This window comes from Ctenocephalides felis, unplaced genomic scaffold, assembly GCF_003426905.1.
Source record: "Ctenocephalides felis isolate EL2017-DRISC unplaced genomic scaffold, ASM342690v1 CF-g0.4_SCAFFOLD_03572, whole genome shotgun sequence".
NCBI lineage: Eukaryota > Metazoa > Arthropoda > Insecta > Siphonaptera > Pulicidae > Ctenocephalides > Ctenocephalides felis.
Genome location: NW_020539726.1, coordinates 16,960,345 through 16,977,891, shown reverse-complemented (window position 1 = coordinate 16,977,891; position 17,547 = coordinate 16,960,345). Strand labels below are relative to the sequence as shown.

The 17,547-nt window shown below is 30.4% G+C and overlaps 1 protein-coding gene across 1 annotated transcript; it reads right to left on the bottom strand.

Annotated features, from left to right (window-relative positions):
* Positions 1-16,063: 16,063 nt before the first annotated feature.
* LOC113388177 (protein FAM200A-like) lies at positions 16,064-17,072 on the bottom strand. Its single transcript, XM_026625579.1, has 4 exons — positions 16,970-17,072; positions 16,489-16,793; positions 16,269-16,430; positions 16,064-16,225 (listed from the first exon to the last, which is right to left on the bottom strand). The coding sequence occupies exons 1-4, from the start codon at positions 17,070-17,072 to the stop codon at positions 16,064-16,066; spliced, it is 732 nt and encodes a 243-aa protein (XP_026481364.1).
* Positions 17,073-17,547: the final 475 nt, after the last annotated feature.

The window sequence follows — 17,547 nt, the reverse complement described above, 5'->3', positions numbered from 1 at the left end:
TTTGCCATAACATTGGTCTGTTATGCGGCAGAATAGGTCCATTAATTGTAACGGCTTATAGAACATGTTATGGTTTTCAATGTAAAGTATCGTTAATAATAAATTTTTATTTATTGTTAATTATTTTAATATCTCTGTGTGTAACTATATTGCCGTGTGAAAACTGAAACTACTTGAAATGTACACTTATATAGCCACGATAGAATTATGACACCCAACCATATCAAATTTCATTGGCTTTTTATCGTAAGTATATAATCCGTATTTACCCCACTCGAACCTACTAAGTATTCTTTTACGCTTCAATTAAAAAGTTTCAAACACAAGAGATCGTGATAAATCGATAAAAGATACTGCTTCGAAAAATAATAGACTGTTCTTGGCTAAAATTAAATGGCTTAAAAAAAAACAACCTTGATAACTTGATGACCAAACATTCTTAATTATATTTATAATTTAAATAAAGAAGTGTAAGAAATTTGTACATTGATATTTTGTGTCTATATTAGAGTTTTCATTCATCTATTTCATAAGAGTATTTTTCTTAACAGAATATTTTGTAAAAATAATCTGTCTACTGCATCATGCGTTTATCTCCGCAATGATTCCTACATCATCATTTTAAAAATAGATTTGTAGATGGGTTAACTAATTATTCAAACGACTTTTTCATACGCCTTGTAACATTTTTCTTTAATGGAAGATATAAGTGTTACAATTTATTACCATCTGTCCTATCATGTCATTTCAAAAATGAAATATTTCTGAGAATAACTAATTTGGGGCCTGTAAACTATAAATTTTGGGTTATGGAACGATTTATTATTGAAGGGGGACAAATGAGGCTGAACACACTTTAAATGATTATTATTTTTAATTTATTTAAGTAGTTTTTAAATAACATGTAAACGCCACAGTTTACTGTTTTAAGATTTCGAAGGGTGTTGACAAAGCTCTGAAAAAATATTGTTCTATTGTCATAAGAGTTTTTTTGTATAATATTTTTGTAGAACGACTAAATTTCTCAAAATCAATGCATTTCATTTAGGACAGGGCGGGGCACAAAGGTCCAATATGACTTTAAGCAATTATATTGTGAAAACCAAATTATATCACAACAAATAACACATATCAAACAAACAACTATCTGACTTTGTCCAGTAAAATTCCCAGTTAAAATTCATCATTGTAGAAATGTGTTTTTTTTTTTGCTGATTTTCAAAAATTTGTAGCCTGGTCTGTTTTATCCTCTAGGCGGGATAAATTGGGATGTCCAGGGACCAAACAGGTTCAATGTCTTATTATAATTTTAAAGGGATTTAATATAATAAATTTTATGGGTGCATTTTTTACAGAGATAACACTGTAAATATCCTTGATCTGGTATTTCGTCAGTATATTTATCAGCCGAATAGGAATGACTATTATTCATTTTATTTATCGTAAATTGCTTTTCTTCAACGTGATTTATTTTTTTATTTTGCTATTTTTTATTTTTTACACCCCTGCCAGGGTAAGTTTTTATTGGTCCTTATTACCCATTCAGGTGTAATTTTTGTAGAACCTGTTGAATCTAACTTAAAATTATCAATATGTCTTATGAAACAATTAAATAACTTAATAACTTTGACATATTTTGGGTAACTTGTGGTGTGTCTAATGATAATTTTAATGATAATGATAATTTTGGAACGCCAAATAACTATTTTTTTATTTTTTTTTCTCTGTGTCTCCGAAACCGCTGGACCTATCTTCCTAAAAATTTAATCAATTCTTTATTTACTTGTCAATACAAGTAAATTATTCCTAGAATCATTCAAATCGAGCCCTTTGTTACCTCAAAATCTGAATTACCATTCTTGGCACTTTTTGCCCCGTATCTTTGAAACGGTTAGACGTCTCTTTGCCGAAAAGTAATCAATACGTCTTCTCATCAATAGGAATCGAATGTTTTTTGAATTATTGAAATCGGTTGATTCGTGCGCCCGAAATCGTGGATGAAAATTTGTATCCAAACATATATACATACATACACACATACATCAATTTTTATAAGGTATACCCAAATGGTCAAAAACTTTTGAAACGTCAAAAACTTTTGAAGATATGCAAAATTTTTCATTTTCGATTTTTTACGAATACTATAACTTACCCTACGGGAAGTTAAAAGATTCTTAATTCCACTGATTTTTACGATGTCTTTACTGATATCGGTGGTGGACCTTTCTACCCGCGGACCTTTATTACCCATTCTACTCTGTTAGATTCTATCTATTAATTAAATATGCACACAGATTTGTTTAGGTTTCAAGAATATAATAATAATACCCGGGATAGGCCCTATTTCACGTGTGAGGTTTGCTTTTATTTATTTAGTGTCCAACCATAAATCTGTCTATTTTTTTCATGTATATTCCAAAGCTTTTTCGACCTAGTTGTTTTTGTTTGATATAGGCTTTGAATTCTGTCTGGTACGAACTATTCCAATCTTTTATTCATTATATAGTTGTACGTACATATATGAGTATTTGATTTAAATTTAAAATGTGGCTGTAACAGCTATTGAAGAGCTATCGATTATAATTTATAGATTTGCATATGGAATTGACTTTTACAAAGTTACAGTTGTTTTACAATTGAATCACTGACATTTCCATCTAAAATCGCTAGCAATGCATTTGCTAAAACTACAAAAGAATTGAAAGCGTCAGCGGCAGTATGAGCAATTCAGTTCCATTGTATTTCATTTAAACCCTTTTAGTACACGAGCACAACACTGTTCACAATTAAAGTTACTTACAAAAAACTCTCTAAATATATATAATAAAAGCAAGAAATCGCAATCAATTATTTATTCGATCAGATTTGATATAAATGATACATTAACTATGCGTTTGTTAAAAAGCTTTTAGTGCGTTCGGATCAGTCCTGATTTAACGACCCTGCTAGGGTCTCTCAAAGGGGTCCAGATATGGTAATTTTCCTTGGGCCTATGGAAGGTTAACATAAAAAACTACATGTCTACGCGCATTTGTGGCATGGAAAGAGGAGACACGTTTAGTGTTCTTGTTGAAAGAGGGTTGAAACATTCTGATTTATTGTGTACGCATTAACAAACTTGCAAGAAGGTCTACTGATGTTTTAAAAGCCCAAAACGACGATTGTATTAGTTGTACATTTGATGAAAATAATTGTCTTATAACTTCGGTATATGAAGAGGGTTTTGTAAATTTAATTTTATATTGGTAATAAAAGCATGGTGTGCCTTGGTTCACAAAAGATGGTAACCACTTTTTTAAAAAAATGCATAAAGTTAAAACTAGTGGTGTATGGCATCGTGCCTTGAGGCAAATTGCTGGAAATCCCGTGCCAAAAATTAAATTTAAAATATATGATTTTTTTAATATTTTGAAATATTTTGAAATTTTGAACTTTTTTTCAAAGCAATCGAAGCGCGTAAGCGCTGCGTCGCAGTCAAATGGATAAGCAATGTTACGCAACTCAGAGAAATGTCAACAAATTTATACTTATTATTAAAATTTCTATAAAATATCTGATAATTTGATGTGCATATGTCTAATGATTATTTTGACCGCCAAATGACAGTTTTTACTTTTTTTTTACTCGATCTCCGAAACCGCTAGACCTGCCTTTTCAGAAACTTAATCAGTTTTTCATTTTGTCAATATAAATCAAATCTTTTTTGAATTATTAAAATTACCGTTTTTTAGCACTTTTTGCCCCGTATCTTCGAACTGGACCTGCCTTAACCAAAAACTAATCAGCACGCCTCCTTATCAATAGGTACCGAATGTTTTTGAATCATTCAAATCGGTTGAACTGTGTTCCCGAAATCGTTGACAAAAAATTGAATCCGAACACACACACATACATCAATTTTTTCTAAGGTTTGCCAAAATGTTCAGAAACCTCTGAAACGTAAAGATATATAAAAAATTTCATTTTTGATTTTTGGACGATAACTATAACTTATTCTATGGGAAGTTGAAAAATGCATAAAATTAAAGGATAATATTTATTCACCATAATTATGTGTCCGTCACTTTGTCCTAAATTTTTACTAACAATTCAAATTAAATATACACTGTCTTTACTTGTTTTCGGCAACCTGATTTATTAAATTATTTATAGCTGGGGACTTCAGTTTTTCTAAAGATTCTGCTTCTATGGAATATTTGGAAAGTTTTTATTAATTTCAAAAAAAAAATTCAAATTATTATAGTTATTTTGCGTGCCGCGGATATGACGCGGCTCGCCGAAATGATTTTGGTACGGCCATTTTTAATTCTTTGCACAATTATTTTTTATTTTATTACTTTAAAGTACAATAAATAACTATCTTTAAAATCATGATTTTAATACTTTTCCTTCCGTCCGAAAAAAATGGCAAAAACATACGTATTTTTACTGCTACAGTGGTGCAAACCTTTAAGCATCTGATTGATAATAATTATTACAGTAATATAAATTTATTTTATCTTAAATATATAATAATACTTCCATTTCGATTAAGAACTGACAATGTCTTTACTAAAAATTTACTGTCGTCTGGGACAATTATTATTCGTGTTTACCAAAAACCACTGATTTTACCATTATATATAGTTATATACAAAATTATAAATCATATGTTTAACACAAAAGGATCATATAAATATCAATTGAATAACGAAACGTTATATACTTTTACACTCGAGGAATTTTTATTATGTGGTAAAGTGTTATGAGAACTGATGTGATTATTTACTAGTATTTGAAGTGTGTCAATTGTAGCAAATTAAGATTTTATCGTAATCGGATTATGAATTTTTATGCGGGTAATGATTTAACAAAATAATGATTTTCGTACCAGCATTAGATGCAGCTTCTAATTTAATTTCAGTTAGTGTAAAGCATTACTGAACACATAGTTTGAATTTTAAAAGTTTAGATCTTGATGTGCTATTGTGACGTATCTTGGAATAACATTTTAATTACTAACCGTTCAATCATTTATTAATGACATCCTTAGCTTAGTTAATATATGGTATATACGCATTTTGTTAAATTTATGTGTATTACGTTTAAAATTCATGGTTAATAATCTTTACGCAATAATGTACAAATTTGTTTAAGTAAATTGATGCGATCATCACATGAAAATTATACACCCCAAATCTATGCTTAAGATTATGAATACAATAAGAAACATCAAGTTATTATAAAAATCATATATGTACCTACAAACGACCAGCAATGACAATTTTGCCTTGAGTTTGTTTTCAAACATTTTATGGTTTTTTAAAAATGATTTAATATTTTTAACACTACTAGTGAAAAGTAAATTAAGTACACAGTAAGTTTTTTTAATCAATTAGGTTCTGCAGTCAGCAGTTGTGAAATGGTAAAAATTGTAGGGTAGCAATTCCTGGTCCTGAGTTTGATCCCAATCTTGGTCAGATCGGTATCAAGCAGTGATATAAGCACTATATAAACTGAATTGCAAAGTTAAAATTATTTATTTAAAGTATATAAGTGTGCTTTAGAACTTTAGCAAGAATTTAAAAATTTTTTTTTTTTCAAAAGCATTTGTTTTGCCAACACAAGCAAAAAGTTATTTGAAACATTCAAATCGGATACTCAGTTCTCTCAAAAAGTGCAATTTTTGCACATTTTGCTCTGTATATCCAAAATGACTGGACCTGCCTTTTCTAAAATTAATTACCACTTGAACGGAGATACGAATTGAACGTTTTTTGGATCATTAAAATCGGATGCTCCGATCTCTCAAAAACTCAATTTCTAATTTCTGCACTCTTTGCTCTGTATCTCCGTAACGGCTGGACCTGCCTTTGCCAAAAACTAATCGGCACATCTCCCTATGAATAGAAATCGAATGTTTTTTGAGCCATTCAAATCGGTTGATTCGTGCGTCTGAAAACGTAGACGAATAAATGCGGACATACAAAACACACACACAAACATATCCATTTTTTCTGATTGTGAGTTATGCCAAAGTGTTCAGAAACCTTCAAATTTGTGAAGATATGCAAAAATTTTGTCATTCAAACAAATCAGACAATAAGATATCAAAACAATTACTTCGTAATTGCCTTTGTAAATATAAATGTCTTCATATTATATTCGGATCGTGCTTAAAAAAGTATGTTCTGAAATTAATAAAGTTTAGCTTATTTGTACCATAATAGTTGAAATATTACACCAAATAATGTTTGCTTTATGAAGATCAAACGCATAACGATTTTTGTAAAAAAATAAACGTAATTATTATATTCATGCTGACTAGTTGCAAATAGTTTTGCCCTAAATTTCAATTATATTATTTAAAAAAAAGCAATTTCCGTTCTTCCCAGCGTGTGACTGAGAATATTTTTTGCTTCAAAAGTACTTGTAAAATGTCGTTAGATTATTCGTTAAAATATGGCATATTATTACAGCTTTAAATGAATGCCGATGTGAAGGACAAACAAAACACGTATTCCTTTATATCAACACCTTTAGATTTACCCTGCCAAATCCCCTACAAACGACGACTATAATAAGTAGTGTATAAAAAATAGTGCGAATATTAAGTGCTACGCAAACCCTCAATATAAAAGAGGCGAAATCACGAAAGCCATTTGGACGAATGGAAACAAACGAACCGTAACCCAAAACACGCGGGACGGTCGATGAAGTTTTCCCCGAAAAAATCGTGATGAAAAACCTGTTCGGCGCGGATATATCATCGACGCGGGAAAGATAATCCGCGTAATTCGTATTTGCACGCCCTTCGACTAGCGAGTTGCGAGTTGCGAGTCCCTTTGCTGCGCTATGACTACTTTCTCTATTTCTGAGTCACACGCTGGGGAAAACGGGAATTGCTTCTTCGACCAGATAAGCCATATGGCGGTACCACTGCGCGCGGTGCGCGGTGTTCAGCCGCAGGCGGGAACAACCTGCGATTTTATTGCCGAAGGCGACGGATTGCAAGCGTCATTATGCGGCGTAACTGGGTTTACATGAACTTATTTTCTTGTGACAGTTATAGATTTTATTGAGTTATTTTATATTACTCAATCATATGAAAATTTTCTCTATAGCTAAATGTGTACACCTAACCCCCGTTATACACGTTTTCGATCTTGCACGTTTTTTAAAAAAAAAAAAATCGGCGAAATTCATTTTACACAAAATTTTATACACTAAACTATAATTTGCTTATATCTACAATAACATTTTAATTGTTTTACCGTCAAAATACAATACTTCAAATTGTATGTTAAGTTACGAATTCTTAGTAGTCTAAGTCTATGATGGAAATCTGTAAATTAAGATGGAAACTTCACCTTTTATGATCAAAACTAAATTTTGTGTGTGTATATGCTAGTTAGTTTGAAATATCAAAACAAAAAGCATCATCGTTTTTAAACTTTGTTTTTAATTAGTGCTTATATATATAGTTGATAGCGTAAATTTATTCAAGATGGGCAAATAACAGAATAATTGTATATAAAATCTTTAATTTATGAAAAAATATAGTTTGACAATAGCAAAAGATGAAAATAAAAAAACAATTTTAATTTTTATCTATAAGGAAAACGCAATATTTAAGATAGTGTTTTTTTACTTTCACTTTATTATTGAAATAAATTAATTTTCTTATATGTTCGATAATAATTTTATTAATATTTATTTTTCGTTCAATATATTTATTATTTAACATAAATAAAAACTGACATTAAGGGCTTTTTATAGGGATTTTTGTTTAGAACGGTTTTTTTTCATATAAAAGTGAATTTTTCGAGTTACATATTTTATCCTGGAACGTATCTTTCGTGTAAAATGAGGGATAGGTGTATTGAGTTAATATATTGAAAATGTTAACCAATAGTACAATATTCTTTTGATTTTAAGGCACAGTAGAGTAGATATAAAGATCCATTACTGATATCTCAAAAACAAGTAAAGTTATGAGTTTTTCAATAACAATATTTAAAAGTAGAGGAAAAATGATCCATAACTAGACATCGCCTTAAATGTTACGACGTTGCTATCGGGAAATAAATTTGAAAATTCATAACAAAAGTATTTTATTTCGTTGTTTGCTTTTTTGGTAGTGAGCACTTTTGTTTAATTTGCGAGACCTTAATATAATTTTCCAGTGTACGTTATTGAATTATTTTATAGGACGTTTTTGTTAATTTCAAGTTAGATTCGATTCGACCCATTCGTACATGGGTGAGGCAAATAGGACCAACTAAACCTTTACTCTGGAAAAGGTCTGAAATGAGTTAAAAAAGCTATTTTCAAAAGATAAACTAACTAAATAGTTTTTCCAACTCTGCTAATGCATATGCCTGACAAAAATCCAGATCAACGTTATATACAGTGTTATTTTTATAAAAAAAATTACAATGGTTCCATAATTTAGCTATTATTTCATAAAATCCCTTGAAAAATTTAAATGAGACATTTAACCTGTTTGATTTCTGGTGGTCCCAAATTCTGAAGAATAGCAAAAACAACACATTTCGACGATATCGAATTATTTGAGAGTTTTACTGAACATAGTCAGATAGTTATTTGATATGTATTATTTATTGTGATATAATTAGTTGATATAATTGATTTTTCTCAAATGATTTCCAGAGTCAAATTGGATCTTTGTGCTCCGTCCTACCCTATTGCTGGTACTTATTGACCAAATTAAACATACGAAGAATAAAAAATAATAATAATCAATAAAAAATAATTATTGATTAACATTAGTAGTTTTATATGTTTTCAAATAGGTTATTATAAATACTGTAACATCCATTACTCCTTCTTTCATTTTAAGAGTTTATAGATTAGACGTCGATATTTATATATATTTACAAGAAAATTAAATAAATAAAATCTAATCAAATAAAAAAAAAATCAAATATAAAATATTGGCAGCAATATTAATATATGCCTAACAAAGGTTGTTGTTAATAATGTGTTCATATAAGTTTTGTTGCATACGAAATTTACTCAACAGGATAGAGTTTTCGAAACTAATAAATATTTATCAACCTCTTCGCAGTTGAGGTTTAGCAGTATATCAGACAAAATTCAATTAGTGAAGAATCAATAATAAACTTTTACTGCCATCGATGTGGGTGGTAAGTGCAAAAGATTGCCAACTCCTGATGTAGACCATACAGGGAGAGTAAGCTTGGAATCGCTATGTGGAGATGTGCCCATATATCAACGATCCTCAAGCCACTTGATTACTGAATTCCTTTGCAGATGAATGAGTTTCCATTACCCGCGGTGCATATTGAAATCTTTTAAAGTCAATATGAGGAAAACTCAGAGGTCGCGGGTCTCGTTTGTACCCAGTTCAGAACAAATTTGTTTTTATACGCATTCAGAGGGTGGTTCAAGATTCGAGATACGATACAACGGCGACCGCTGGCGTAAGTAAACAAAAATCAATTACCGCATGTTTGCATTTTAATAAAAGAGGATTTTCTAAGATTAATGTAGGAAAATAATAAGACGTACTTTGCCCGCACGCAAACTCATAGTTTCGTGGAGTACGGAATATGTAAGTAATAACAGATTTGATTTCTGCTGCGATTTAAAAATTTATATTTAGTATGTGGAGCATTGAACTCGCGCATTCATGAACCGTAAACTGATAAACTAATATAGAACTTGTCACACGAACTCTGGGAGGTACGGTAGTTCGTCGCTCGGATCATTGATTTAACGGTCTTCGGAGAGTGGACATTGATAAATAATCGAGTTATGTTAAAGCATACACATTAAAGTTGATGGCAAGAAGCTCGAGAATTAGTTTACATTAGGCTAATAAAGATACCGATATAATTGATTTGCCGAGTTCGGCAGTTCGGCACGGACGATTGAAGGTCGACAATGTAAATTTTTATGACGTAAAAATTCTTAAAATTGAAGCAATTAAAAACCTGTATGTATAGCAAGTTGCGTGATCTTTGCCTTAAGAACTGTGCATATGTTGGGATAAATAATATATAAAGATAACATTGGAAAGCCAAATATAAAGGCTTATATTGTTTTTAAATTACTTAACATTGCGCTGTCATATATAATAGTGACACAGTATACTGGATGATCTAAATTTGCAGTTTTATGATTTGTTGAGTATTATATTATCAGGCAATAGAATCCACATTTTTAGTAAGATGAAACAATAATTATAAACAATTAGTTTTTCTACACAGTACTGAGTTTCAAATTTCATCAAATAGTACATTAGATTTGTGATTTTGATTACTTGACTTTTTGAATTGTAGAAATATGTTGGAAATTTTTAAACACATTCAAGTCGGTGAGACGCTTTATTTTATATAGTAAACTTCAAGCGTTATGAATCTTAGTACAATACCCATAGATTCGAAAACAAATATTGTACTTACTGTTAAAATATCTATAAATTATCTAATAATTCAATGTGCATATATCTAAAGATTATTTTTGACCACCAAATAACAATTTTTAACTTTTTCTTGGTTGTTCTGAACGGCCGGTTCTGCTTTCCCGAAAATTTAATCAATTCTTCATTTCATCAATACAAGTAAATGTTTTTTGAATCATTCAAATCGGAACTCCTTTCTCTCAAAAACTGATCATTTTTTACCCCATATCTTCAAAACGGTTTGACCAATCTTTGCCAAAAACCAGTTAGGATGATTCAATAAAAATGGAATGTTTTTTTAATCATTCTTATCGGTTGACTCGTGCACTCTAAATTGTCATCAAACCTTTGAAATATATAGATATGCATTTTTATTTTCGATTCTTTTGCGATTACTATAATTTACCCCACGGAAAGTTAATATTTATATGCATCAATTTTGAAATAACATTTTTTATTTATTATCTCTTTTATTTACAACTGTCCAGTAAAGGACATTCAATAAATTTGATGAATTTGGCCCGAAAAGGGACATTGTATACTACAAGGGCATGTTGGAAAAAACAACTCAGTAGTACATTCTTTTTTTCAAAACTATTCATTCAAATCAACTTTATACATACTGTAGTGGTTACGCACCCATTCGTAATAATTATAAATAATATATAAAACCATTGCAACGGTCAGAATACAAACAACGCAGTATGTTTAATGAATCATACGTACTACATTGTATGCTCCAGATATACTTGACAAGCCAAGCAGTTGCTGTTTTGAAAATTTCTTTTCAAAACACAAAATACGCAGTAACAACTAAGTAAAGCATTGAATTGCACTATGCAATGGCATTGAACAAGTCGTAAAATATTGTTATCTAGGATTACAAAGTCATATTGAATGCGTGTTGATAAAAAGGCTTGCGATGACGTAGTCCTGGGACAGTCGTACTTTAGTTATCAATTGAGTCGTATTTAAGTTAATCACATTCAGTCGTATTCAAGTTCAGTTGATTAAGTCATATGTAAAGTGTACAAGAAATTATGAATTATACAAATACATTATACATCTTCGTCAGTTTATACTGTTCAGCATCCATAGATTGGTAACAGCTTTGTCTAACAGCAAAAAGAACCTAAATATTGTTGGCATCATCAGTGGACCTTCTACACATTCGAGGTGTCATCCTACAATACATACAATACATAAAATTGTGCATATGAAAATAAGAATACTTAATGTACAAGTATCAATGATGTTAAAATATTCTGAATAAGCAGTCAAACCAACAAAGAAAGATACATTATTTTTTCATAATAACCAGAAAAATTGACGGCTTGTTTCGTTTCAAATCTAACATAAAGCGTGTAAAATTCGATGTGGCACGTATCGCAATAATGAAATTACTTTCAACCTAATGCTCCTATTTTGATTGAATGCATATCATCCTAATTCGACAAATTATGTTCACAAACCGCTCCAGAAATCATAACAGCATACCTTTGCCGTGGCTAAATACCATATCGAGCATAAATAACTTCTAGCAGCACGTCTTTATAAAAGATCAAAAATTTGTCATATCACAAAGCCATTGTGATTGTATACCTTTTGTTACGCAAACCGTCGTTTATCCTAAATACCTATACTATTTATTTTCTTTTGGTCATTCATCCCCAGATTGAAAACCATCTGCAGCATATAATATACAAATACCTATATAGACAGAATTTCGTTATATGACAGTGTGAAGAGAAACTGCGTTTGAACATTGTACACCGCGCACATGCCGGCTGTAACATATTGTGTGCGAGTTAGGGCTGGAGTACAGATTTGATTAAGAAATGAGTCTATTGTTCGAGGCGGCATGTTTATGAATGAAACAGACAAAGTAGTTTCATTACTTTACTATTCAGTTACACGTTACAGTTTTGCTTCACTTATGCAAAGTTACCAACTACAATGTTACGAACACTTGGGACTGAATTTAAATATCATGGTGTTATCGAGTTCGTTAAAAATTATGTTGCCACTGCATTTAGCATGATAAAGATTATATTATTTATTTATCATCAATTACACATGTCCACTAATTTAAAAAATTGTCTATATTAGATGTGCGACATAGGTTTTCTAATGTAAATTAATATAATTTTCCATCTCTGAACAAAAATTGCTGGAGTCAAAATTGGGGGGTCAAATTGCAAAAAAAAAACGCAGAAAAATTTAAACCAGTGGTGCATGGCATCGTGCAAATTGCTGGAATATCCCGCACCAGAATTAAATATCTGAGGGAAAAAATCTGTAATCAATCTGTATTGATCAATAATTAATAACAATCGTTTTAAACATTTTCAAATATATAATTATAATCACTATATATTTTATCGTTCATAAAATATACAGTGAGGATGTCATCGCTAAAAGCACTTGAGATAGTTTATATTAGCAGCAGGTGCTTGGATGAATCCATCTGAGGATATATTTCTTACGATTAGAATAACGCATTTGAAATATATCATTTTGAAACTGAATTGTAAATTTAAAATTTATATTTGAAGTATAAAACTTTGTATATCTTTGAACATTTTGAAAAAAAAATCTGAAAATTTTGAAATTTGCTTGAACCGTATAAGTAAACTTTTAAAATTAGCAATCTTCGCATGGAATCAAACAAAATTGTAACATTTTTAAAAATTTTATCAAGTATCTCATAATTTGATGTGCATCAGTCTAAGTTTTATTAATAGTTTCTGTCATTCCTTTGCTCTTTTCTCCATAAGTGGCCTGTGCAACAAATTTCTGCAACTTTTTTTTCATCTCTGTTGAGTAGAGTTTTCATCTTTTTGTAGCTTATAACAGGAATTTGAAAACATATGTCGCACACCTAATACAGACATTTTTTTTATTTTGTGGGTTTGTGTTATCAAAATAAAATATTCTTTGCCATCTCCTTTCAATAACCTTTATATAGAATAACTTTCTTGTAATAAATTTATGTATTACTTAACTTTTTTGTATTAAATTTATGAACCCTGTATAAATTAAATGAGGAGTAAATCTCATTGTCAGATTAGCTGTTGCCTAGTTATTTCGCATTAATATAGAAAGAAAATGCTCAAGCATATGATCATGAACAACCAAATAAGCTTTTAAAGTCCCGCATTTCAAGTTATTAAATTAGTTTGAATTGAAAATCACAAATTTCAACAAATCTTAAAAACTGAATTGCCATTTTTGCACTTTTGCCCCGTATTTTCGAAAGAGCTGGACTTGCCTCTGCTCAAAACTAATCGGCACGTCTCACCATCAATAGGAATGAAATGTTTTTTTAAATCAACCATGCTTTCGAAAACGTTTACTAAGAATTGTATGCGAATATACATAAATACATACTACACACACGCGCACACACATACATAGTTTTTTTCTTGGGTATGTGCAAAGATGTGTTAAGATGTGCAAACATGTTCATATTCGTTTTTTATAACTCTTTTATTTTAGCATAAATAATAATATATGAATATATAAATATGAGCATAATTGACTATATTTAAGAGCTTTGTCTAACAATAAGAAGAACTCCATTGAGATCTTCTTTGTTTTTTAAATGATATAATAATTTTATAATGAAGCTAAGCTTAGACTAAATCTAAAGGCCAATGTCGTTCCATTTTCGATTTTTTGTGATTCCTATAAAAGCAACTTACCCTACTGGAAGTTAATAACGGTCACATTATTGGAAAAGAATATTAAATTTGAAACAATTAAATTAAATTTTATATGCAAGTAACCAAAAGTTCGTGAAGGAATCTATTGATTTTTCTGTTTTCTAATTAATTTTTTTGTTGTTTTGTATATTTTATATTTTGAAGAAAGGTCAAATTGGAAATTGAAATATTAGAATTCTAGATAAGCAGAAAATGGTGAATTTTTTTTATATAAAATGGATTTCATATTCAATTCATTTTATATAAAAAAATCCACCATCTTCTGCTTTTCCTATATTGTTTGCCTAAATCTTATCAAGATCATGTTTCTTGACATATATCCTGAAGATGGAATGTACCTAGTTCCGAAACGTCGATAGTAAATAAATGAAAAAATGTCTTTTTTTCAAAACTTTTTTGTTTTTAATTATTTTTTGGATTCTTTGTTCGAAGCTGTACAAGTTCAATATATATATATATATATATATATATATATATATATATTTATATATATATGTGTGTGGTGTGTATGTATGAGTGTGTGTATTAATTTCAGTTTGCTTTTTAGGAAGTTCTTAACTGAGTGTTTATCAATAATTTGCTTCTTATTCCTGACATCATAACACTTAAAATTTTAATGATATCAGTTCAGAAATGTCTTTCTCGTCGGTATCTCAATAAACCTGTCAAAATCAAATCCATTCAGTGATCATTGGCCATATGAGATCCGTTATTCAATAATCTCGACAAATTCGGTCAGAGCATCTGAATCGAGCTACTTTTAATATCGTCGTCACTCAATTCAAACAAACCGCTTCAAAAAGCTTTCTGTGAATCTATTCTTTGGTTAAATCCGAACCGATTCAGCGATCAAATTGTTCCATCCCTAACGCCTGTATTTTGTATGTAGTGCGATGTGGCAGACACAGAACAGTCAGAACACAGAACGGCGTACACCAGCGGTTTCCAACCTTTTTTTTCTTGCGCCCCCCTTTTGAAAGAAAAAAATATTGCGCCCCCCACTAATTTTTTTAACAATTTAATTTAAATATACTTAATTGAAATTATGATTTATTCAATCTCGTACCAAATAATGCACAATATACATACATACAAAAATAAACATTCAAAAATATACATACAAACATAACTATGGATTATAGGAAAAAAATAATTTTAAATTTAATAAAAACAAATGATATAATATTTCACACAATATTAAAAAATTAATGTGACGGTTGAGCTTGTTTTTCAGCACAAATTTTCTCAAACCGCGGCTCCATTGTAGAAATCGCTGTTCTCAGTTCCTTTTCTATCACTAAACGAGATCGGTACTTTGTTTTTAATACTGCTACTGCAGAAAAAACCATTTCACATAAGTAGGATGTCACAAATGGTAAAAATTTCTAAGGCTTTATTTGTCAAAGTTGGAAAATCGTCCTTTACTTGTAACCAAAACTTAACAATATTCTTTTCGTCCTGAAACATCTGCTTCAATGTGCTATCACTAGATAAATCAATTATCATTTCCTGCTCTGCCGTTGGAAGTCCAAAATTATCATATTTATCAATAACAAATGGATTTCTAATCCATTCGTATTTGGACCTATCTAGATCTTTGAAGTAATGCGCAAATTGGTTCCTTACTAGTCATATGATTGATAATAAGATCTTTACTTGCTTCTATTTCATCATCAGTAACACATGTAGTTTTAAAAGAAGGAAACATATCAAAGTTATTACTTTTCATACTAGCTATCCACAGCTCTATTTTTTTCATAAACGCCGTAATCTTGTCCTTTTGAACAAAAGCATGAATTTGAGTTCTTTGCATTGATTTATTTAAATAACTTAGTCTTTCAAAAATGTCAACTAGATACGCAAATTTTGCGAGAAACTTTGTGTCATAAAATATGTCTGCTTCATCTCTTTAGTTATCAGCAAGAAAAATGGCAATTTCTTTTTTGAGCTCAAACACCCTTTGAAGTACTTTAGCACGAGAAAGCCAACGTGCTTCACAATATAAAAGTAGTGCTTTGTATTCTGAGCCCATGTCATCACACAATTTTCCAAAAGCCTTTCTCTTAATGGACTATTTTTGATAAAATTAACAACTTTTATTATATTTCAAATACTTCAAGTAATTCTTCACCCATATTTCTTGCAACAAGAGATTGCCTATGAATCATACAATGCGTCCAAACTGCACGAGGAGCCACTTTTCGAACTAGGGCCTGCAGACCAGCATTTTTTCCTGCCATAGATGGAGCTCCATCAGTGCACAGTCCAACACAGTTCTCCCATAAAATACCATTTTCAATAAAAAGTTATCAATCATATTAAAATTTCACTCGCCGTAGCTTTGCCTTCAATTGCCTTACAGAATAACAACTCTTCTCTAATATCATTTTCCATAACATATCTTATATATGTTATTAAGTGTGCATCCTTAGCAACATCGGTAGCCTCATCTACTTGCAACGCGAAAGAAGATAATTTAATTTTTTCTATCAACTGATCGCAAAGATCATCAGATATATCTGATATTCGTCTTCCCACCGTATTATCTGCCAGCGGAATGCTTTTAATTTGATCAGCATATGATTCACCAAACATCGTAGCTATTATGTCAATAGCTGCTGGTAGTACTAAAGTTTCTCCTATTGAATGGGGTTTTTTGCATTTAGCAATTCTATACGAAACTTTGTATGACGCAAGTAACGCTTTTTGTGATACAGACAAAGCTTTTGAAAACGATTCTTTCTGTTTATTTAAGTTATCTAATTTTCTTTGGAAAAATTCTTTTGTTTTGCCAACAGATGTCGTTTTAATTTACTTGGTTTCATGCTATCTGAGGCCAAAGTATTCATACACAGCAAACACATTGGTCGTTCTTGACCATTAATGATCTTACACGTAAATCCCAATGATAAGTACATTGGATCATATTTTCTATGTTTAGTTTTACTATTTTGTGAAGAAACATTTCATTATTTTCACCACCCTCTTCTTCTGCTTCATTAAATTTTCTTTTCAACCCAGTCACGTATTTATCCATTACAAACGGTTTTTATAACAAATCAAAGAAAATCACTTTTTCACTACTTTTCCACAATAATTCCTGGCTAATAATGTGCTAAAACTAAAGCTATAAATTTTAAATCAATAATAATTTAGAAATGATTTTTTCTATATATCAAAGCGTGTATCTCCAGCACAACTAACGATTTATAGATAATAGAATAAAAAGGATGCTTTTGTTTATTTACTTAAGTTAGTCTCGAGTAAGCACGTGAATATTCGATATGATCCGAGTGTTTATCTTTTGTTTATAGGCCTACAGCTCACTCAACTACAAACGCAAAAACGAAATATTTTGAATGCACCAAAAGTATAGTATATTCATGCTTTTAC